We start from the raw sequence: 23,719 nt of genomic DNA, 5'->3' as shown, positions 1-23,719 counted from the left end.
AGCAGGATATAGGTTTATTTATAATCAGTCAAGTACTAGTGGACAGATTAGTACAATAAATAAAGTTTGTCCCATGTACTTTCCATTTTCCTCTGCATAAGTTGTCAACATGAAGGGATCTAATGAAAACCCCAGACCCAAAAGAATCCTGTACACCTGCCCTCCAATACAAGCAATACAAAATAAGTTGTGGAAGGAAGAAAAATTAAAGTGCAAATTAAAAGGCAATATAATGCTGGTGGCTTGTATCACAGCCCACTGAATGTGGAAAAGTATTTGGCTGATAAAATGTTCGATGCCACAAGTTCTCCTCAAACATATTGTGCATTTAACCACCGAAGGATACAGACTCCCAAGCCTCCTCCATGGCAGGGAGAGAGAGCTCCGACAAAGAAAGAATATTGCACATTTAAGTCAGAGGCAAATGATACGGATTTGCCAGCACCAGGACATTCAGCTTCAGGTGTTTTGTTTTCTTTCATGTCCTTTACCCTCAATATAAAACTGCAAGATAGCAGAAGTTGCTGTGGATTTGGTTTTTGTGCGGAAGTCATGCTATCATACATTCTTCGTTACAGCAGAACATCTTGTTGTATCCCACAATTAAAACCCCAAATGCACTGGGTCAAATTAAAATGCTTCTGTATCACTGCTACCTGGATAACCTTTGGAGCATACAATGTCTGTTTTTTTCAGTCGATTCTGCCTGGCACAAATCAAGCTGGTACAAGAAGCTGTGATTTGCTAAGTACTAGAAGTCCCATAGATGCAACTGCCAAATTCATGGCTTACTCAAATAAGATTATACTTCAGATCCCACCATTCCATGTCTTAGGATCCTTTACCTCGTCTCTTAGCTAGCTCAGAGAAGAAGACACATGTATGAATACATGCATAAAGTTAGGACATACAGGAACTTTTGCTACAGCACTCAACAGTGAAATGCCATAGAATATTGTTTCAGGAGTGTTGCTATCTGGTATAAGAAACTTTTCAGTGTGAAAATGGTACATTTTAAAATGACCAGTTCCACACCCAAACCTTTATGAAAGTTAGATAGCAGCAACAACGTACTGTAATCAGGATCTGCTTTTCTTCCTGATGGATGCATCAATAATTCTTTGCTAAAGGCAAGCTGATGCACTTGGCAAATAAACTCTTGGGTGAGAGCCACATATGGGACTTCTCTCCTCTCTAGGCAGACACAGATCACTGTCTTCCCATGCATTTTTTGGCAAGCTAGTATTTTGCACTTTTAGGTCAAAATTCAGACCACAGCACAGCCTTGTTTCCTTTGTCCACACTGACCACATGGGCTCCAGATGGTGACCATGCTACAGCGTTGATGGGGGTGCTGAAACAAAAAAAGATGACATAAATGTTATTAGATCCCTGAAAGGTACAAAATTTGAGTTAAGGAAGCAATGCTGCTCAGTCTCCGCTATTTTTGAAGATTACTTCTATTTACTACAGTAAGTAGAACGAGAAACATTTGGCTCAAAGATCTGTTGGCATGGACCTCTTCATATTCTCCAGTAATATTCTGAGCACTTAACATTAGCCTTGTAGTCTGGGAATAATAGCTTCCAATACATGTAGGGAGCATCCGCTTCAGGAAGGTTCCCATGTAGGCTAGTTTCTGCTCCAAAATATAGAAGGCTCAGATTTTAACAGCATTATCTTGACTCACCTGTGATGCTTGGAAAGTGTCCTTTCTACTTTTCCAGTGAGCACACTCCATATATAAAGTGATCCATCTGCTGAGCCAGCCACAACATAATTTCCATCAGGGCTGAAAAATCACAAATTTGGAGCAGAGAAAAAATGTGTTACTGCTGTTTGTAGTACAATGCGTCATTAGTTGATGGAAATCTCGCAAAAGTCTAGAAGAGACCTTTGACCAAATGGAATGTATATATTTAACTATAATATACTGCACATGTGACACTAAATTAGTTTCCCTCCTACCTAAAACACTAAAAATAAGTGCAAAATGAATACCTACAACCACAACAATGAGAAGCTCTGAATTCCCTTTTCTTCTGATCAGTGGGAACAGAATGTAATTCTGTTCTTGAAGTTTCATATAAATGCAAAATAACTTCATCTAATCTAATATGCTAAGCAAGTACCTCAATATACTGTATACTGTATACAAATAATAATAAAAAGAACAGACCCAAGTTTTGCTAGTTCAGCTTCTTACCTGAATACAACTCTAGTCCAATCCGACCCACATTTAAATCCTGGAGCACTGGAAGAAAAAGCCCACCACAAATGTTAAATGTATCTTTCCAATTCATTTTATAGGCAGCTACAAAAAGACATCCTAGCCACACAAACCTGAAAATTAACAATCAAACCAATCAGGCCTTTTTCTTTATTAAGCACAAACATCTACATTAGGATGTCATGGACAGTCATCAAAGATATTTTTCAAGAAAAGGCTGATTATTACCATTAAATGTCAACAGGACCAGCTTTGAATTCCTGGCTTTTGACAAAGATAAGAAATCTACAACTCACTTGCAGAGCCATATTCACCTGAATGTCTGTTTGACAGCACTGATTCTGAGATCAATAATTTTCAACAGATCATCACGAGAACAAGTAAGAAGCTCTGTTCTCTCAGGGTTGAGATCTAGAGCCGTAATTCTTCCCAGCAATTCCACTTCCTGTACCACACTTTCAGTTCTAAAAACAAAATATAACACAACATTAAAATCTTACAGTGGATAAAGGAAGTAATCAGTAGCATAATTTATGTGCTAATTAGGTTAAGTGATATACTGCTTTGAAGCTTAGAACAAAGAGTAAATCTAGCCCTTTTAAAACAGCAATAGGTAAATTTACTTTAGAACACTAGCATTCTTGTGGCAGTCACTGAGGAAAAGTATTTTCCCCCGTTGGCCCTAAGTGCATTATATTCTTCACCAGAGTACTGAATCCTACTCAGCTTCCTAAAAGCTGAATGTGAAGGTATTAGTCCTTAAACTACCTGTATTGTTGAGATTTCCTAAGTTTGGAAGCAGGACCATTCTCTGACCAGGTTCTTTGAGCCAGGTGAACCAAAAGTCAAATAGTGTGGCTTTCGGTGTTCTTTATGTATCTCTCCTCAGGTCTGACTAATACATGGCTTTTCAAAGTGTATGAGTTCACATTGGAAGACTATCACTCTTCATTAGAAACATGTAAAATCTTTTGTAGTCAAAAGGTTCTGAATCTGAACCTGGTTCTGATCTTACTGGAATCATTCTGATATCAAAATGGTCTCTCCCAATTTCAAAAGGAAGTTGCACTCACCTAATATCCCAAAAGCGAATTTTCTTATCAAAGTGTCCACTCATTACACACTGTTCTGTGCAGACAAGATCATTGCAGCTGGAGCCAGCAAATACCGTCTTTATACCTTTAAAAAGATGAAGTTACTAATCATGTAATTGAATCCACAATCTTACTTCCATAAAAGCCTGCTAAAATTGTTTATTTACACTAATGTTGGCAAAAGAGATTTTACTGTATATTCCTTCTTACTAGATCTTATTGAATTTTATGGCAGATTTTGAAGAAATTGCAATCAGAGCAAAATTCTGGAGAAATTCTTATGGAGGAGTATACTTTTGTAGTTTGAGTTAAATAAGGGATGGAGGAGAAGATGCTTTCACCGTATTATATTTCCACGAAAAGATTCCTTGGCTTTGTATGCTTACATTCAATTTCAAATCCCGAGAAAAGCATATTCTGTTAAGATATTGGTGCAGAATTGCTTCTTCAATTGCAGAATTCAGGAAAAACACCCATAAAAAACTTCTGTCTATATTTAGAAGATAATTTTGAAAGCTATTTCTCTAATTTATACATCAAAAACTACCCTATGTCTTTATTTGGCTTACTTTGAAAGAACTAAAATAACTATGAATATGAACATAAGCAAGCTAAGTATTCATCCCCATCTATTTTTTGAAGCACAAGATGGGGGGAGGAGGGAAAGAAAGGACAGACATAAAGAGCAATTTGCTCATTTTTTAAGAATGACTGGCAACGTATTAGATTGGTCTATCCCTTCTGATATTCTGAAAGGCCCTTAAGATCATGTGACCAGGCCTGAGGCTCCCATGGAACTGGATACTTTAGATACCTCCATTGCTCAGGGGGTCCTTTGTATGCTTCCTTCACTTATGCTTGCATCTTGAATTTTTAAGATATTCATTAATTAACTATGGTTTTTATATTTGTATTTGCTGTTCTGGTTCTTGTACTTTTTGTTTTATCTATTGTTATGCACGACCTAGAATCAGTTTTGCAGCTATATCAATTAGATTCGTAAATAAAAATATATTTGTTCTTTTATACTTGGTAGCACTGGCTAGCTGGTAGCTAATGGGTCCTCTGGGTGTGGAGAAAATGGGTGCCATTCAGAGCAAAAAAAAATTAGATTTTTTCCTGTCTTTATTATTTTTATAAGTAGCTCAAGGCAACTAACATATCTAATACTTCCTTCTTCTCTCATTTTTCCCACAACAACCAACCTATGAAGTGAACTGGGCTGAAAGAGAATGACTATTTTATTGAATAAATGTGTAAAATTTCAATTTTATATAGGGTTTAAAAGTTAAAAAGTCCTTAATCTACATCCTTCCAGATTGTAAGGAAGCCCAGAGAAATAGCAGTAGATGGACCCCCTTGAGCTAGTTGGAAGCTGCACAACGACTTTATCTGTTTATCAAACTTAAATGCCACCCATCTCACCAGAACAACTCTAGGCAGCTTACAGACATTGAATAAAATATAGAATAAACTATTAAAATACTATTTTAAATTTAAAAATTCAATTAAAATAAAATTAAGCAGGAGAGAGAGGGAGGGCACAAAGTGCACCTAGAGACGAGGTGGGGTGTTCTCTACTCCAATCTTTCTCATAACATGGGTGGACTTCAGAATTCCCCTGCTCTACTCCATTAGCCACCTCCCTGGGTCTTCTGATCTAGGCTAAGATTCAGGGTCCCTGGGGGCTTTTGCCATCCATTTATATTTTTCTTACAGGACAGGAAGTATAAACAATCACACCTAAAGATAGCTTGATGTCACAACTTCAGACAATTGGTCCACTGCTAGGGATATTTTAAAGTAATACACACACTCCTAACACATAACATCTGGGATAGTCTGATGATATACTTTATAAACACACACTTTATGCATGGATAGCATTTGGATCAATGTTATATTAGCAGAATGGTAAATAGAAATGAGCTGAGCTGGATGATAGCTACCACTTCTGCCTATCTGCGTTATGAGGAGGAAAATTACTAACCAAATGGGAGAATGCCAATTGCTGTAACAGCAAAATTACCCTAGATCTACAATGGCATAGAGAATCCGTGTTATGTGCAAGAAGAAGAAATCAACTTATCACTTAAAATATTTTAATAAGATCATATAAATACTAAGAGAAGAAATTTATTAAGAATTATTCTAGGTAAAAGTAATAGGCAATCAAACAATATAAGATCTTTTAAATGCTGGTATCTGGTTGTGTCTTTTTATAGCAGCAGATTAGCCATTTTTCTCCAATGACTGATATGGCTTCAAAGTCAAGAAAATTTAGAAATCAAAACCTATTTCACTTATTCGAAATTCATTTTCTTAACATCAGTCAGTGGTGACTACCCAGATGACTCTTGGGGCAACAGTAAAATGTTTAGTTCCACTGATCAATGGAATGAGTCTTTAGTAACATTCCTCATTTTCAGTGTCCTACCCCAAGGGAAGAAGCCAGCTTTGAATCCATATACATATCAGAAGATTAACAGAACAGCAATTTTGAATGCTTTGAGAGGTAATCAGTCAATGAGTGTTCTTCTTGTCCCTTTGATGCATACTGTGGGAAACTGTGAAACGGCTTCCTTACAGACTTTGCTGCGCAGGTCCCATAGCTTGAGTGTTCTGTCATGACTCCCAGATACAATGCGAGCTTTGTCCAGAAGGAATTTGGCTGATAAAACCTTTCCACTATGCCCCGTGAGCGTGTGCTAGAGAAATTGACATGAGGCAAGAAAACAAATTTTTACACTCACTATTCAATAGTTTAACAAAAATATAATTTTAAACAATTACTTAGCCTTCATTCTACACTGAGAACTAAGAAATGGCCTTTCTATACAAGTATGAGCACTAGTTTTGGCATCTGAAATAGATATCCAAAAGGTTGCATATACAGGTAGTCCTTGACTTAGTAACAATTCATTGAGTAATTGTTGAAAGGCACAATGGCACTGAAAAAAGTGACTTATGACTGTTTTTCACACTTATATGATTGTTGCAGCATCCCCGTGGTTACATGATCAAAATTCAGATGCTTGGCAACTGATTCATATTTATGAGGGTTGCAGCGACCTGGCTCATGGGATCACCTTTTGTGACCGTCTGACAAGCAAAGTCAATGGGGAAGCTAGATTCATTAACAATCGTGTTACTAATTTAGCAACTGCAATGATTAACTGAACAACAGTAGCAAAAAAGGTCGCAAAATAGGGCAAAACTCACTTAAAAATGTCTCACTTAGCAAAATAAATTTGCAGCTCAAATGTGGTCGGAAGTCAAAACTGCCTGTATTTTTATTTTCATTAGTGTTATATTTAACAATGGAGCACAGGTATGGTTGGCAAATGAAACCTACAATTATCTATGCTGGGAATATACAGCAAGATATGGCTCATTGTTATATCCTGTTTCCATTTGTTTCCTAGGAATATTTGGTTGACCATCTTCAGAAAACCATTATCTGGTCTCTGACCAATCAGTGAAGTTCTACAATTTTAAACAGCAAAGTCCTTTCCAAGTTCCTATAATTGAATACAGGTAGTCCCTGACTTACAAGCATTTATTTAGTGCCCATTCAAAATTAAAATGACACTGAACAAAGGGACTTACAATCTCTGCTCTAAGTTACACCCTCTACAGTCCCCCCTCCCCCCATCACATGAACAAAATTTGGGCATTTGACAATCCAACTGTCCCAGGATGCTGCAGCAGTCTCCCAACTATCTCACCCCACTGGGTCCCTGCAGTCCCAAACCCTTCTTCCCACCCCCAAAATGACATCCACTTCTGGAATGGTACTGCGTGGTCGCCACTGTGTAGGAAGGCTGTGTGGTAGAGAAGCTGCTTGCCGAAGGAGATCTATCAAAAAGCTAAGTGGCCAAGCTGTGATTGGCGATGGGAAGCAGGGTGTTGGAAACAGTGTGGTGGGAAAGCTGGCCCAAGGCCAGTGCAGATCCAGTGGGGCAGGAAAGAAAGCCTAAGGCCTGCAGGAGAATGGGCTGCCTGAGGGGATATGGGAGTCCCTGAAAGGCTTGGGAAGTTGGGGGAGGTGCTGCAGTGTAGGCTTGGGCCTGCACCAGATCAGAGGCAGAGAAAAGATTGGGGTCGTTAAGTGAGGTGATCATGTGCGTGCTTTTCTTAATAACTATCAGAATGTGATGAAATGGGCAGGCTCCATTATGGTCCTAAGTCAAGGACTATCTGTATTTACTATGAAATGAAGTTCAATATACAGAAGATCACTAGCAAATCTAGTAACAGTTCATAATCTATGGCAGAGCAGTTCATGCAGTTTGCTAATGTTTAATGCAGGGTTCTCAGGGATTGAAACTAAAGCTGTCTGTGTGTAAAACATGCTCCTACCTTCTTAGCTATGATAAAAAAAGAGTGGATTAGAGAAGGAAAGTAATGAATATGGAATATACTCTTATGTTTACCAAACCAGTTTCAAAAGTTTGGCAACCTAGTGCTGTTACTATCCATTTTTATAGTGTTTAGTTAAAATATATGCCAAGTTATTAAATTATATAATTCTTTCAGAATCATATAAAAATACTTAATATCTGTTTCCAAATATCATGTTCAAATCACTTTGTGTTGGAAATATCAAACAAGTTATACAAATAAAAACAGGTAAAAGACGATTAAAGGACAACTCAAATTTTAATATATTGAGTGTTAACATCTACTATCACACTCAATTTATAACATCTTTTTTATAGCTACAGTATAAACCTTGTCAGAATGTGCCATGTCCTGGAAGAAATACTCACCCGTAACCGATGATCATCCATTGTCCAGATCCTACTGGCATAGTCATTTGAAGCCGCTAATAAGCAGGAACCCTATGGAAATGATTTTTAAAATGTTTTCTACAATAACCATTTTTACAATCTACAATTTCTAAGTAATTTTGTTTCACATTATTTTATGCTCTTATCTCAATCTATGCCATTGTCTAATCTTATCACTTCATTTGGGGTTTATTTACAAGTTTTTAAAGCTTCATTACCTTTACATATTCTCCCCTTATTGTCTACCCTGATTCCATTTTTCCCCCTCCATTATCTTCCCATTTATTTCCCTCATCCATTCTTTCTCCCATTTCTAATTCTTCTTTCTGTTGCTAGTATCCTGTGCAGATGTTTTGCTTCATTAAGAGGTCTCAGTTTAAAAAGCTGAGATCACATACCCATTTACTTGCCTCCAACACTTAAAACTCCTTTATTGTTTTATGTTGGATAACAATTTCAGCCGTGTCTACTCAATACTCTACAAAGACACAAGCTGAATATATCACATTGTATCAGCAAATACTCTCCCACACATAGCATTTCTATAGCTAGATGGAAGAGTAACTGCTGGGAGTTAGATTGTTAGGGAAGCAATATTCTGGGCAAATCAGACCTTTTACTATTCATCACTGACCTCAGCAAAACATTGTTGCCCTGTCTTGTAGAAGTAGTACAGACTTAAGTTATAGGCTTCGGCATTATTAAAGAAATAACCTGCTCAGGGTTTTTATTTATTTTTACACACACACACACACACACACACACACACACACACACACACACACACAGGCAACAGGTCTAAAAAAGAATAATAAAATAGTACTAAAAAGATGACAATTTTATACCACTTCTCAGCAATTGCTTAATTTTCCAGATGATCTGTCTTTTAATGTGCATTGGTATTACTCAAGGAAGAGGATGGGCATATTGGAAACTATGGGTTTAGAAAATTTTGAAATCAGACATAAAATTAAAACCCAAGGCTTTTCTTTTAGGCAAGGCAAATAAGCAATTGGGGGGGGGGAGCATGAAATTTTGTTTCTATATGTGACATCAGTGGCAAGGTTACTATCTGTCCAAAAATGGAAAGAAGAAAATATGCCCACAATGGAAGAATTTTACTTATTTATTTGTATTGCACTTTTCTTATTTTTACAAATAACTCAAGGTGACAAACATATGCAACAACATTCCTCTTCCTATTTTCCCACAATAACCACCCTGTGAGGTAAGTTGGATTCAGAAGATGTGATTGGCCCAAGATCACCCAACTGGCTTTCATGGCTATGGAGGGATTAGAAGTCTGCTTTCAAGCCTGTTGCCTTAACCACTAAACCAAACTGGCTTTTGAAAGTAATGGAGCCAGTTGAGATGGTGAAATCGACTGCTTTGCTTAGAGACAATAATTTGATGAAATTTCTTTTGACTTGGAGACCACTGTTAGCTTACAAATCAAGGGAGGAAAAATCAACTGTTGACTTTGGAATTTGAGGATTGGATTGAATTCGAGATATATTGTAGCTTTTTAAATATAGAATTATTCATATTTTAAAATTCATTTATCTTTTGGATTAAAATCAAGAGAAGAATATTTTATGAATATGGTTATTTAAAAAAATTGATTATTGGTGTTTTAAGGTATCTCTTTTGATATTTCCAGAGGAACAGTCAATATATACTGATACCAAGCAAACTGCACTATGCAGCAATTCAATCCTATTTCTTTATTTTTATATTGACTGTTCTTCTGGAAATGCCATAAATGATGTGCTAGTGAAGCAGGGCAGAATGTATTTGCAAAAAAGAAATACATCCATACTCACAGCGTTATCAAACTCTACACTAGTAATCCCTGCATTACTGCCAGATAGGGCGGCTTTAAATTCACACTTATCTGTAATAAAAAAAAAAGTTAGGAGGCAAGAAAAAGCATGAATTCGCGTCAATGTCATTCAATCTAGCTAAGAAACATATCTCAAAGATATAAACCACAGAACTGATCATTTAGAATTAGTAATACGTCATTTCTATTTCTTGATTCATAAAACTGATTTATAGGTAAGGCAGGCTGTAAGTCTCAGTTCTGATTACTCTATCTTATGATGCTACTCTTCAGAATTTGGGCACAGAATATTCTTTTTTCCAACCTAGGTATTTCACTACATCCTTCTAATGGAAATGGTAGGGATTATCAAACCAAGATTGTGCTGCATCAGTAAACCCATATATCTTCTATTGCAGGGGTGTCAAACGGCCGGCCTGCGGGCCAGATGCGTCATGGCGAAACCATGCGCACCCCATTGCCGGCAATAGAAAAAAAGTTGTGATATGTCGCAAGACGTCACATGACATTGCGAGTTTGACCTCCCTGTTCTATTGTCTGAACAGTTTTGGAAAAGCTATTTTATCCCTCCAATGCATTAGGGATTTATTTGGGGATTCCTACATTAATTTCTTAGTTCAGAATTGTAGCTACCTTTTAAAGATATCAACTATAGAATCAAACTTGTAAGCAAAAAAGCATGTGTCCATGAATTAAAACCTCTTGTCTTTTTTATCTATATTTCTTTAAAGGACTTACCACCAAAAACTTCCCAAATTTTGACTCTCCGGTCCATGCCTCCTGTTGCTAACAAATGAGATCCGGGGCTGAACTGGACTGCATTAACCTCCCCATCATGTGCATCCTAAGAAGATGAAAAACAACAGACAACAATTATTGATGATTTCAGGACCCAGATCTGTCAGCTTCTAACAGCATACATTAAAAAAACCTGAACGAGACTCTAATAAAGTAACAAAAAAAAGTCTATCAACTCTTGAGTTTTTAAGTATACATTTTCTGTTTAAAGCTATGTATAATAAACTTTATGACACCCAGTTTGGTTTAGTAGTAAGACAGAACTTATCTGTTCCAGCAGTCTGGCCTGGCCTGATAGCTCTAATCTGGGGTCCCAGCTTGTATTTTACTATTGTTTGTTTTCACTATTGTTCATTCTGTATGCCTACCTTATTCTGTACACCGCCCCGAGTCCCTCGGGAGAAGGGCGGTTTATAAAAACAAATAAATAAATAAATAAATAAATCTGGTTAGAAATCAGGGTACTGTGAGTTCAATCCTGCCTTCGGTATGAAGCCAGTGGGGTGATTTTGGGCCAGTCACTTTCTCTCAGTTCTAGGCAGAAAACAATGACAAACCACTTCTAAAAATGTTGCCAAGAAGACTGCAAGGACCCGTCTAGGCAAGTTGGAAATGATTGAATGAAAGAAAAAAAAAGAAACTAAATACATGTACAACCAAATCTTTTTTCTTTTCTTTTTTTTAAAATCCAGAACAAAGGCCTAGGAACTATTTTTTTGGCATCAACGAGTTCTACTCCTAAAATGCTGCATTCAGCTAAATACTGAAGAAATGATAAAAACTACATGTTGAAAAGCAGTCAAGAAAAGAATGGGGGATTAGTGAAACAGTAAATCTGACTATTAATATATCTGAATGAAAAGAAAAATAATTTTGCATTTATAAGGTTAAAAGGTAAAGTTTTCCCCTGTCCAGTCGTGTCTGACTCTAGGGGGCAGTGTTCATCTCCGTTTCTTAGCCAAGGTAGGCAGTGTTGTTCAAAGACTTTTCTATTGTCATCATGTGGCCAGCACGATTATACACCGAACAGAATGCTGTTACTTCCCTCCAAAGGGGCACCTATTTACTACCTGCTCGCATTTGCATGCTTTCAAACTGCTAGGTGGGCAGGAGCTGGGGAAGTAACGGGAGCTCACCCTGTCGCACAGCACTCGGGTCTTGAACTCAGGCTATCAGCTTTCCAGATGACAAGCTCAGCGTCTTTAGTGGCTGAGCCACCGCGTCCCTTTTATAAGGTAAAACAATTACTAAATTTGTAATTATGCCTCTATGTTTGTGTGTATTTTTGCTAGATTATGTTTAGTACTTGTACATTATGAAGTGATTTTACACTGTTTAGGATTAAATGCTTACATTATAGAAATGTATTTGTTGTGTGTTTATTCCATGTCATTTCTAAATCTATTCCATATATATGGTCATTTTATTTAAATAACTTTATGCATTTAATTAAAAAAATATACTACAGAGGTTAGTAGAAAAGTGATACTGAGTCAGAAAAAAATATATGCAGGAAATAAAGAGGTCTCAGCTTGAAAACTAAAGATCATGCACGTTAAGAACACAGTCCAGAACTGCCAGCTCCTTGACTGATTTTGTTGGGGGAGAGTCAACTCTAGGTGCTTTCGACTGCAAAGCAACATGAACTGACGATACCCACATAATGTCAGCAGCTTCATAACATCTGTTAGCATTACTGGAGCATGGATGGAAGAAAGAAAACTGTTGGGAGCTCTAGAAGTTGTGGATGTGCAATTTCACTAGTGCAATCAGACCTTTCTGTAATCATCATTGACCTCAGTATTTCTTAGAATTTCTTTCTCAGGTTCTGGCTGGTTTAGAAGGACCCCATTTCTTGTTGCAAAAGCCACACTACAATTCTTTCCAAAGTCACAAAAGCCCCTTGGGCTTGCTATGTCAGGAACATATAGCATCTGATCAGAAAGACAAAGAAATGGTTGACTGAACACGAAGTAAAACTTGAAGCACTTTACATGTTTACACGGCAAAGTATCACACAAAAGTAAATAGGAAAACTACTCAGTAAAACATATTAATTTTTTAAGATAATGCATCCTAGACATACTTACAAAGACACACACTGCTATGTTGGGTAGTCGGACCTCTCTGCTTGCAGTAGGATGTACATCAGTATTATCTTGAGGGATAGGACATGAGGATAAAGAACGCCTCCTGAGAAAGGTTACATCAGTATGCAAATAAGTATACAGAGGAAATTAGCTATGTCTTCAGATTATAGGCAGGGGGATGACCTCAACTACACAATAGGTAAGATTGGAAAGAAAGGCAAGGAGTCTTAAAACAAATTCAAGTATTCAACAAAAACAGGGAATCAATACCCAGAATTGGTTGTGCATATTAGGGACTCCTCTATAGCCTTTGCATCTAGTTTCTCATGTGAATCCAATCAATATAGTGGGGAAAAATTTTATCACCGTTACAGCTGTTGCACTGAATCCCAAATTGGAAATGTTTGGGTTGAGGAACACCAATATTTATTTATTTGTTAAATATCTGCTACTATTTTAAATGTTTTTTCCTATACAAGGTCAATCCTATTTAGTTGCAAAGATACATAACCTATGATTAATGCCTAATTTAAAACTCATATTTCATTATTAACAGAGAGCTTCTACATAACACACACACACACACAAATAACTAAAATGACTGGGCACAGGAATCATGTAGATTATGTCCAGCATTTCTTCCCTAAGTTGTTATACCTCAAGCATCCACGATATCTATGTATTATTTAACTAGAATGTGTTTTCAATGCTACAGAAACAACATGAGACAATTATTCAGCAACCCTCATCACATGCTAAATTAAGTGTGAATAATTTCAAGCAAATTTTCACCTGGCAGTATCAGAAGAGTGATGTCCCAAAAGGGGAGACTCAGACAGACTGGAGGGAAAGATCAGAGGTCAGCACACAGCAGAAGTAAGGAATTGAACACAAAAGAAAAGGAGAGATAGGAGCTAGAAGAAGGCTTGACATAAGAAAAATTGTTTGCATGCCTAGTATCACTGAAGTGCTGCTATATATTGAACTAATATGTAATGAAAAGGTAAATGCATAACAACCTACCCAAAGATATTAGTGATAGAATCCAGAAGGCCTCCAGTGGGCTGGGAGAGTCGCTTACTAAAGAGAAGGGGAGGACAGTTTTCAAGGAGATCAAAACACACAAGCCCATAACGCTCAATTTTGAAGCCCCACATTCAGCAAGGAAAGCAAATGATAACAGGACAGCAGAAAAAGCCACCAACTTGGTTCTAAGTCAAAAGCTTGCATAAACAACTACGAACTGAATACTATTGTTATATGAGCAGGAAGAAAAAGGTTCCCAAAAAGATATAATTCACTGGAAGTTTGAGAATAAAATTAAAGGTGTACTTATATGAAGGCATATTCCCAAGCATTCTGGTGACTAATGTGATGGTTAGCCCATAATGGCCTTTAACAGGAAAAGTAAACATTTTTGCTGTTAAGCCAGTTTAAATGGAAAGACTTTTAAATTCTGCATGTTTTGTTTGCAGATTCAATTACAATGCAAAGTTGGAAAGAAATTTGTCTAAGAATCTATTATTTGCAGATGTCACCAACATTAGATGAGCCAACTATCCAAAAAGGAAACTTTATATAAAGCCTACAGCGTTAACTAGCATAGCTCTTAACATTTGCAACCTTTGTAATTTTGATCTTGTTAATATTTACACAGAGGATTTGAGTTTCCCTTTACTATTACTATGACATGGCTCTGCCATAAACAAACTGAGAATGTTGGTATAAACCCAGCTCTTGAAAGCTGAGGGGCCATTTCTAACTGAGAGCACATTTAAATTCAAGGCCGCAAAAGCTTTATTTACATTGCTCTTTCCAGTGTCAGGAATAAACACTATGATAAAAAGCAGATGTGGAGAGAAAAGGAGAGACTCCTTCCTTATATTTATTTGTGAGTCCTACTGTTTCAAAACATTCCTAGCTAATGATACTGAAAAATAGACATTTTCACAAAAAAATCAGTAGAAATAAGATCACAAAACTATTAACTATTGGAGTGTTTCCTAGAGGCATAATTGACTAGCTAATTTTCCCATTCGTATCCCATGGTAGCTAAAAACATCAGCTGTGCAATTTTCATTTTATTACAATAGGGCATATAGCTGATAAATTATTTTCATACTGGCATCTGTTATCAATTAATTTATCATTCATCTATCCAGGGAATAATTTTCTCAATACGTTTGCTTCTCGAATGAACTTCCTGAATCAAATCAAGAATACCTACAGATTTTATCCAACCTGAAAATATTTCATGAAACTCTTTGAAAAACATGTTTTCAAACTTCTCTGCTCAAATACTACCTTGATGTCCGTGAGACAGCACGAACTGGAGATGTGTCCTCAGCTGGATCGGAGGTTTCATCAGCAAGGACTTCAATATCATCATCTCTGAAGAATGACAGATCATTCCTTGAATGTTCAAGAAGATCAGGCATTTCATATTAAACAGCCCTCTTCCCCTACTATTTCAAATGCAGAATTTCACTACCATTTTTAATAGCACAATAACTGAACAACAGAATTAGCTATGCCATGGCTATATTTTATTTGCCTTTTACGATTTTTAATCCTATTTAACAGTTTGTACAATGAAATTATTTAATTTGTCTGAATGTGACTTGTTTGCACAGTTAAAATATAACTATTTCTAAACAACTTGACAAAGGAAAATAGGATTTTATTTTTACCCATGGAATTCCAGCAAAGGCTGCATTCATGCTATTGTATAGTACTTGTGATTTCAGCATTTTCCTCCCTTACTATTCCCTGGGATGGGATGCAATTTAACTCTCAGCTCTTCAACAGAGAAAATCAAAAAGCCAAAAAGGAAACAAAAAGACCAAAGCACCTCCTCACTAGCAATCAAGACCCAGATGAGCAGAGATTAATGCCGAGATTAGCATTAGACCAAGAAGCACACAATAATACCTCAACCAACTCAGACAAACAAGCAGTAAATGACAGCCAAAGGAACCATCAAGACCACTCCTACAAATACTGACAGGGAAGCCATTGGTATGTGAAATGAGATCAAACCCCACTCCCTGCTAGCATTGATGATGTTACCTAGTTTGATAATGAACTGTCTGCAAGAAAACAACAAAGCTCAGAGACACCAAGGACTCCACAGTCTCAGCTGTAAGGCTGGTGCAGTCCATGGTCATTTTTAAGACTGCCAAAGTAACAAGGTGGGTTTGGATCCAAGCAGTGGTGGGATTCGAACACGTGAACAACCGGTTCTCTGTGCGGATGCCACTTTTGGAAGTCCATTCTGGGCCTGGACAACAAAAAATTAGCTACCGCTTACGCCGAACTGGTGCGAACTGGCTGAATCCCACCACTGGATCCAAGGTAATAACAACAAGCCCCCTCAAAGCATTATCTGGCTGCAGATACATAGAATGCTCATTCAGCAGCAAATATTTTTAAGTTATTACCAAATATTTGTATAGTTATTCTTTACATGGGAGTGCCGTCTTGTAAAATCAATCATAATAAATTCATGAAATTAAGTTAGGGTCAGGTGCAAAGAATCAGTATCACGTTAAATATTGCTTAATCCTACACTAATGGCCAGCACTAAATTGGTTCTAGATAAGAATTAACAGAATTCAGGGGCGGGGAGTGGACTTGGATCGTTGAGGGAAAGTAATGATTCCACACTGATTCCCAGGCTCTGCCTTTTCTTCTTCTATAGATAGGCAGGAATAAACTTGCTGTACTTTGAAATTATTTTAGAACTGTATCAATACACTTAAAAAAATAAACTTAAAAATAAACTCCAATAATTAATTCTTAGCCCAAACAAATTCACTTAGTAAACAAAGCAATAAGCTCAAGTGAAGCAAAGCAAGATAAGTTCTAAATAGAGTAATTTCTAAACTAAACAGTCAGATGCCTACACAATTATTTAAAGGAAAATGTTCATGGCTGGTTAATTGGATATATTGCTAATCAGTTCTTAATTCCCAGATCCTTTCACTTGATGTAGCCATTGAATTTGTAAGGAGCATATTAAGCTCAGAAGGCCAAGATAAGACAGCAAAATAAAGAAAAACAATCTTAGTCAATAGAGAAACAATAAAACTTTTTCAAATTGTAAATCTAAAGTTAGTAAATATCAAATGTTACAAAAATTAAGTTATATAAAAATAATAATTCAAGTATTGCTGAAAAGATATGACTTTTTTTTAAATCAGAATTTTAGTTTGGCAGAAAAAAATATAACCCTATTAGGGTTCTGTTAAAAAAGAAGATGAAAGCATTCATGAAGGTGAAGGTATAAAATCCAGGCTTGCCCATCCAAAGCTGCTGCTAATAAATAAATGTGCTCTTCTACTTCTGATTCTTAACAATTTTCTAAGAACACATACTATCACAGTTGGGAAAGGGGAAGATAATTCCTCTCACCCATCTAAAAAAATAATCACCATGTTTACCCCCATTATCCAGTTTTGTTGCTAGTAAAATTAGGATTATCTGACCACACGATTTATATCAGAATGCCAGTAAGACGACAAACAAGCACGCAGCTTGGATAACTAATTTTGATATGTTCAGCCTGGAAATGGAAATAATGTAGTCATTAGGAAGTAGTTAGACTGACAAATGCTTACTGTTCAATTGGCAGTGGTTCTTTAGCAGCTTCTGCTAGTTCTTTCTGAAGCCGAGCCTGCCTTCTCCTAACAGAGAAGAAAAATATTAGGAAATATCTGTCAACTATGTAACATTTATCAATATTTGAACAGTTGTATTCAAAGTATGAAGGAACTGATAATTAGGAGAAATTATTGCCTTAAGCTCCTTGGCAAAGAAATCTCAGTGGTTAGACTTTTTGCCTCAGAAAATGTTATCTCTATCTTCACACTAGTAAAATGTAAAGTTCATCAGAATGTACTGGATCTCGTGTCTCTAGGCCCAAGTGAAAACTTAAATAGCCAGAAATGTTTATCTTAAGTAGGTTGTTTTAAGATGCCTTGAAATCATTCTGTAATTCTTAAATAAAATAGCTCTAATTCAGGGTCCCCAACCCCTGGTACGCGGCATGCCAGCAACCGGTCTGCAAAAACAAGCAAAACCTCATCCATGGGATGCAGGCAGCACACGTAACCGGTCCCTGGTGCCCTGGGACCTCTGCTCTAATCAGTGCATCATATGTTAAAAGCTGTCCCTATACCGACATATTGTGAATCATCAGATATTATTTCCATCACAGAAACGTATGCTAATTCTTGATTGAGTTTACTAATTTAGATATAATAGCTAATCCATATTATGAAAAAACACACCAGGAAAAAATGAGGCTATTTCAATGGGCACAATCAAGAGTATTAGGAGCTAACATTTAACTATTTTATAGTCAAACCAAGTCTAAACCTTATGTCAAAATTTTAAGAACATAAGGATTTAAAGACTAGACCTCAGAAGCTGGCTTAGCTCAAAATCCAAGCCAAGTCAAAGCCTGGTTAATAACTGGATAAATTATCAAGAAATATCAGACTAGGAAATTAAAAAACATTCCCAGAAAGGCAACAGAAAACCATTTTTATACTGTATGGATGAGTGTTCAGCACAACTTGAAGAAACCTCTACCATTAGTTTAAAGGATTCAAAACCACATCCAAAAGCTCTATTAATTAAAAGAAAAAGAAATACAAGGCATATGCATGGGGAGAAAGAAAAAAGAAACGTTGAGGATGGGTTCTAATACAGATTTAGTTTGAATTCACATGGTTACATGGAAAAATACTACCATACCTTACATCTTTCTCATTTTCTGCATTGAGCCGATTAGCTTCTTGGGCTTTTTCTGCCATCCAGCGGGTTACCAGTTCTTGGTTATCTTCAGTGGTTTTTCTTAATTTTTCTTCAAGAGCAGTAAAGGTGATTTGGAGAGCATCATATTCATCCTTAAGAGTCTGATTAGCTCGTTCGAGATCTTGAAGCTTGTTGCATAAATCATGACACTCTGTCTCCAGTTCAGATATCTTCTGTAAATATTCTGCAATTCTTCAATAGAAGCAACTAATATAATGAAAATCTGAAGCTAGCTAGGACTAAGATAAAGTTCTATTAGCAATAAATGGATTTTACTCACTTGACATTATTTATTTGTATTTCTTTGTCCTTCTGTTGTATTTGATTGTTTAGGTCAATCACAGATTGAGCCAACTACAAAAAAAGGAGAAAAATGATCAATATCAATGAATAATATTAACATTGATTAACAATGTTAACTATGTTAACCAAAAACCACAATTCTTAACATAGACAATAGTTTCTGTGTCTCTTTCAGTGCATGCATTTTATTAAGAATGTATCTTATATCTCTCAATCATAAGCAAGATATGCTATATTCATTTGGCAGATTCTCAGACCCATATGGAACCAATTTAACAATCAATATATACAAAAATGAAAAGAAAATCGTGACTACATAATGTAGCTGAAGGGTACCATAAGTTGTACCTTAATTTCTAAACACAGAATCTTAAAAGAAGTAGGCATCATAATTCATTTTCCAGGTTTCTAGCAACAGATGAAGACATCACAAAAGCAAAGTATCTTAATTAAAAATGGAATACATGCTGCATTGTCTACAATAATAAATATTGATTTTTTTACTACAGTAAAAGCATCAGAAAAGCTGAAAGGCTGACTGCTTACTATAAAAAGTTATTTTGGACATATATTTTTATTGTTGTGAAACTTATGGAATAGAGAAATAAATAACAGCATGCACATTGTACTGCTGCAAGTAAGCACAATTTTTTTCCTAACCTCGCCCCGTTTCTTGTGCAGCTCTGTCAATTCCTCTTGATGTTTAATCCTTAATTGAGCTACTTCTTGAAGATGAGCATCATTTCTTGCACCATCATGTCCTGGGCTGAATTTTCCAAAGGAACAGTAGGTAAGATGCTGAGTATGTCTATTTAATCATACAGATGTTCAACCTACAGATACTCTTCAGGTTAAAATGGCAATTGTGGGAAGCCACAACAAATGTTGGCAATTGCAATCACATGACAACAGGGACACTGCAATGGCTGGAATTCTCAGGGCCGGTTGTAAGTACCATTTGTTCAATGCCAGTGTAACTTTGAACTGTCGCAGGATGGTCGTTAAACAAGGACCTATACTACACAAGTATCTCCGTATATTGATATTCCACTGACATTTCATTGAAATTACATTAAAAAATTCCCATTCCTCTTGATACTGTATGCAACTGATCTCTATGTAAAAGAATGAAGTCTCTTTTTAAGGACCATTTGGATGTTTGGCGGAAGGAGGGCTTATTTTATCATTCCAAATGTCCCCAAAATATGAAATTATTCAATACGCTATTAACATTTTATTAATAATTTGTATGAATGTATATATTCACATGACATTACATAATTTGATGTAATTTGCACCATTTGCATAACTTATCACCATGTAGTCCTTGACCTACGGCCACAATTTGGACCAGAATTTCCACTGTTAACAAGGTAGCTGTTAAGTGAGTCACTGTACTTTTTAAGTGAATCATGTGGTCATTAAATGAATCCGGCTTCCCCATTGACTTTGCTTGTTGGAAGCCTGCTAGGAAGGTTACAAATAGTAATCACATGACTTCAAAATGCTGCAATGATTGTAAATATATACTGGTTGCCAAGTACTTGAATTTTGATCACAACAATGGGACACGATAATGGGACAATGTGAAGACTGATCATAAGTCGCTTATTTTAGTGCCACTGTAGCTTCAGTCACTAAAGGAATAGTTGTAACACGAGTATTACTTGTATGAATTGTATGTTATAAAATTAAGGTTACGTTAACATAATAAAGCATGTACAACATGTACAGCACCAAACAAAAAGTTCTGCAGTAGCTACTGATAGTAAAAAAATATGTGATGAATATTACACAGGAGAGCAAAATGCTCTGTTATATTATTGGTTTTAAAGCAGTCACAATAACTGTCACTAGAATTGATACAAGTACCTGATCTCATGCCGGCTTGGCAAATCGTACTTTTCCACCTGTAGCTTGTCAGCCAGCACTGAATGGAAATCTGACTTCTCCAAGAGCTTGTTATCTAACAGGCCAAAATATTTAATTTTTTTAAAAAAGGGAAAAGTATGTTATTAATTGTGCAGTCTATTAATAAGTTTGCTATGCTATTATACTCTTTGAACTGAGACAAACATTTTCACATAAATTATACCTATTTCAGACAAGCTCTTGTATTGCAGTGAAAACACGCCTAACCAAGACTACATTCTCTCACAGTACACAATAATAGGATTATGAGTTCAGATTTATTCAACCAGGCTTCTGTAAATGAATGAGTCATTTAATAAGACATTGTTCTATTTTATAATCTGGTATTTTGAATAACAGAATCAGGAAGGGGGTTCTCTGATGTAGTGATGACCAGGACTTACGGAACAGGATCAACTGTGAATACGTGCAGATGACCCCTCTCTCTCTGGTCACTTGCAGGCCTATGAATGCAGGCTTTTCTGTTATTTGAAGCTTTTGGTCTTTTTGTACAGAAGCCCATCTTTGTTCAGCTGAATAAACAGGTAAGCTTGAAGGCAACTTCTGGTTTCCTATATTTTTTATCAAGCAAAACCTCAGAACCTGCACATCAGTAGTCACAAAAGATTGTTTGAGGTTGCAAAACCTCTTTCTCACCAAATGGGTGCTGGCCTGACAGCAAATATCTCAAGCAATCAGGTAATTCTCCTTATGCTACTGAACTAATGAGAAGATTCCTTGCCACTGAGCAGAACATAAACAAGAAGTATTCAAAGTTCAGGGTTGGAATCTATATTTTATTACAATCCCAAATCCATAAAAATGGGCCACTTTGGTGTAGTGCTTAAAGCATTGGGCCAGAATCCAGGAGACCACATGTTCTAGTTATGTTTTTGCAAGAAGCTAGCTGAGTAACTCTCTCAGTCCTAGGAAGGAGGCAATGACAAATCACTTCTGAAAATCTTGCCAAACTCTTCAGTCAAATGAACACATACACATACACAAACAAATATGAAATATAATATGCAAATAGCATTATGCCTTATTGGAGTGGATACTTTCTAATCTTTGTTTATATAATACATTAGTTCACAGGTTTGTTTGAGTGTCTATAACCAATTGTTTGAGTGTCTATAACAAGAGTGCCAAAAAAGCCCAAATAACTCTGTTTGCACAACACACACAATCACAAGCCAATGAACAAATTTTAGCCTAATGTATTATTTTTAGTTATTTTTTTATTTTAATTCCATTTATATCCCGCCCTTCTCCGAAGACTCAGGGCGGCTTACAAGCTTAGCAGTAGCCTTCATTCTATGTATATGCCTGCTTATTAGGGCTTTCACACACACCCCAAGCGGCATTATTACAAAGTCAGCTTAATTGCCCCCAACAATCTGGGTCCTCATTTTACCTACCTCGGAAGGATGGAAGGCTGAGTCAACCTTGAGCCTGGTGGGATGCGAACCTGCACTAATTGCAGGCAGCTGGTGTTACTTAAGGAGGCATTAGCCTAAAAACAATAGTATTTATAAATTTATGTTCAGTTCATTAAGATGAAATTAGTAACACACAACTCCTTTTTTCATACAATATATCATTCCTGCTTTTTTCTTTGAGGTTTATTTTCTGGAATCTATTGAAGAATTAGGAAATGTTGCTAGTTTACTGAAACTTTATTGAAGTTTATTGAAACTTTACTGAAACTGGCCCAAACACTCATCAATCAAACTAATTAAACTTCAGTAGCAACAACACAGCATCCCTTATCTAGTCGAGCAATCACAATATTTATAATTGAATTCATTGGCAATTCTGGCCTGCTAGTTAAAGTGAGGATTTTCAGATGATTCTTCCGAAAGCTCTTACATTGCAAGATTATCTCTTCAAAGGCCTGTCTTTGTAACCGGTCTCGACGCTTCAATTCATCCAGGATATGTCGCTTCCAGGTGGGGAAGCTCGATGTCTTAAGCCCAGCAGACATGTTGCCGGAGATCTGGGACGTTACACCCTGCCCCAAACCCAAGTCATCTGGCTGCGGGTTTTCCCTATGACAGAGTTGGTCTGGATCCAGGACTCTAAAGAATATGATAATGATAACAATGCAGTAGCAGACAAGTCAGGAAGCCCGATCGGGGTTGAGAAAGAAACAGGAATTCGAGAAGACCAGGAGAATGAAAAGGGACCAGAAAATTGGGAGGCGTCCAGTCATCCTGGCTGCCGGACCCACCCAGGAACAGACCCAAGACCCACGGGCACAACTCACCGCTGAGCGTCAAGGAGAAAGAGGGTGGCAGTTGGATGCCGCCTTCACCTGGAAGGCCCCTCCGCGCACCCCTCGATCGGGCCGCAGCCCCCATCCATTTCCGCGACAGTCTTTCACAGAGTTCCCCTTGGTCCGAGAGAGATGGCGTCACTAGCGGGCTTCCTCTTCCTGCGTCGCAGGCTAATCACCTTAGGCTCCAACCTCAGTGCCTGATTCACAAGACCGCCCTTTCCTGCAGAATGTGGATTACGCGTTTAGCGATCGCGCGTCGCTAAATCAGTTACAGGTCTATCCTTGCGAGTGCCCTTCTTGTTAAATGCGGGCTTGCACGGCAATCGTAAAGGCAAAAGCGGGGTAGAAAATGGCTGCAGACGAGGCTAGTCAGGGCTCCCTGGACATGCGCCATTTTAGGCAAGGATGCTGAGAAGAGGCGCTTTAGCTGCGCGCCGCTTTGGGCGGGGAATTATGGCATAGTTGCTCTCCGCTACACCGATCGCTAATTGGGATAGGATGGGATAGGATAGGATAGAGCTGGAAGGGACCTTGGTGGTCTTCTAGTCCAGCCCCTTGC

At 37.2% G+C, this 23,719-nt stretch overlaps 1 protein-coding gene across 4 annotated transcripts; it reads right to left on the bottom strand.

Annotated features, from left to right (window-relative positions):
• On the bottom strand, nt 1-23,289 carry ATG16L1 (autophagy related 16 like 1). Of its 4 annotated transcripts, XM_081330045.1 has the most exons (20): nt 23,149-23,289; nt 22,752-22,960; nt 20,844-20,937; nt 19,632-19,737; nt 18,949-19,022; nt 18,609-18,860; nt 17,468-17,533; nt 15,153-15,239; nt 13,872-13,928; nt 13,641-13,688; nt 12,849-12,951; nt 10,699-10,804; nt 9,941-10,011; nt 8,097-8,168; nt 5,912-6,032; nt 3,304-3,409; nt 2,545-2,694; nt 2,207-2,254; nt 1,691-1,792; nt 1-1,354 (listed from the first exon to the last, which is right to left on the bottom strand). In XM_081330045.1, exons 2-20 carry the CDS (start codon nt 22,864-22,866, stop codon nt 1,261-1,263), a joined length of 1,872 nt encoding a protein of 623 aa, XP_081186171.1. In that variant the 5' UTR covers nt 22,867-22,960; nt 23,149-23,289; the 3' UTR covers nt 1-1,260. The 4 variants fall into 4 exon arrangements, with proteins under 4 accessions (XP_081186171.1, XP_081186172.1, XP_081186173.1 ...); XM_081330046.1 differs by lacking the exon at nt 13,641-13,688; XM_081330047.1 differs by lacking the exons at nt 13,641-13,688; nt 13,872-13,928.
• Between the last annotated feature and the right edge of the window lie 430 nt (nt 23,290-23,719).

The sequence above is a fragment of the Vipera berus genome, assembly GCF_964194415.1.
Source record: "Vipera berus genome assembly, chromosome: 5".
NCBI lineage: Eukaryota > Metazoa > Chordata > Lepidosauria > Squamata > Viperidae > Vipera > Vipera berus.
The sequence above is the reverse complement of the archived record's forward strand: the minus strand, read 5'-3'. Positions and strand labels throughout refer to the sequence as shown.

What these genes read in the sequence shown, in the direction of transcription:
- ATG16L1 (XM_081330045.1), bottom strand. Translation starts at nt 22,866, where the DNA reads ATGTCTGCTGGGCTTAAGACATCGAGCTTCCCCACCTGGAAGCGACAT. An exon ending in ATACAAATAAATAATGTCAA is followed by an intron (nt 18,861 to 18,948) that starts GTGAGTAAAATC and finishes CTTCTATTGAAG; the next exon opens with AATTGCAGAATATTTACAGA. An exon ending in ACACTTTCCAAGCATCACAG is followed by an intron (nt 1,355 to 1,690) that starts GTGAGTCAAGAT and finishes TTTTTGTTTCAG; the next exon opens with CACCCCCATCAACGCTGTAG.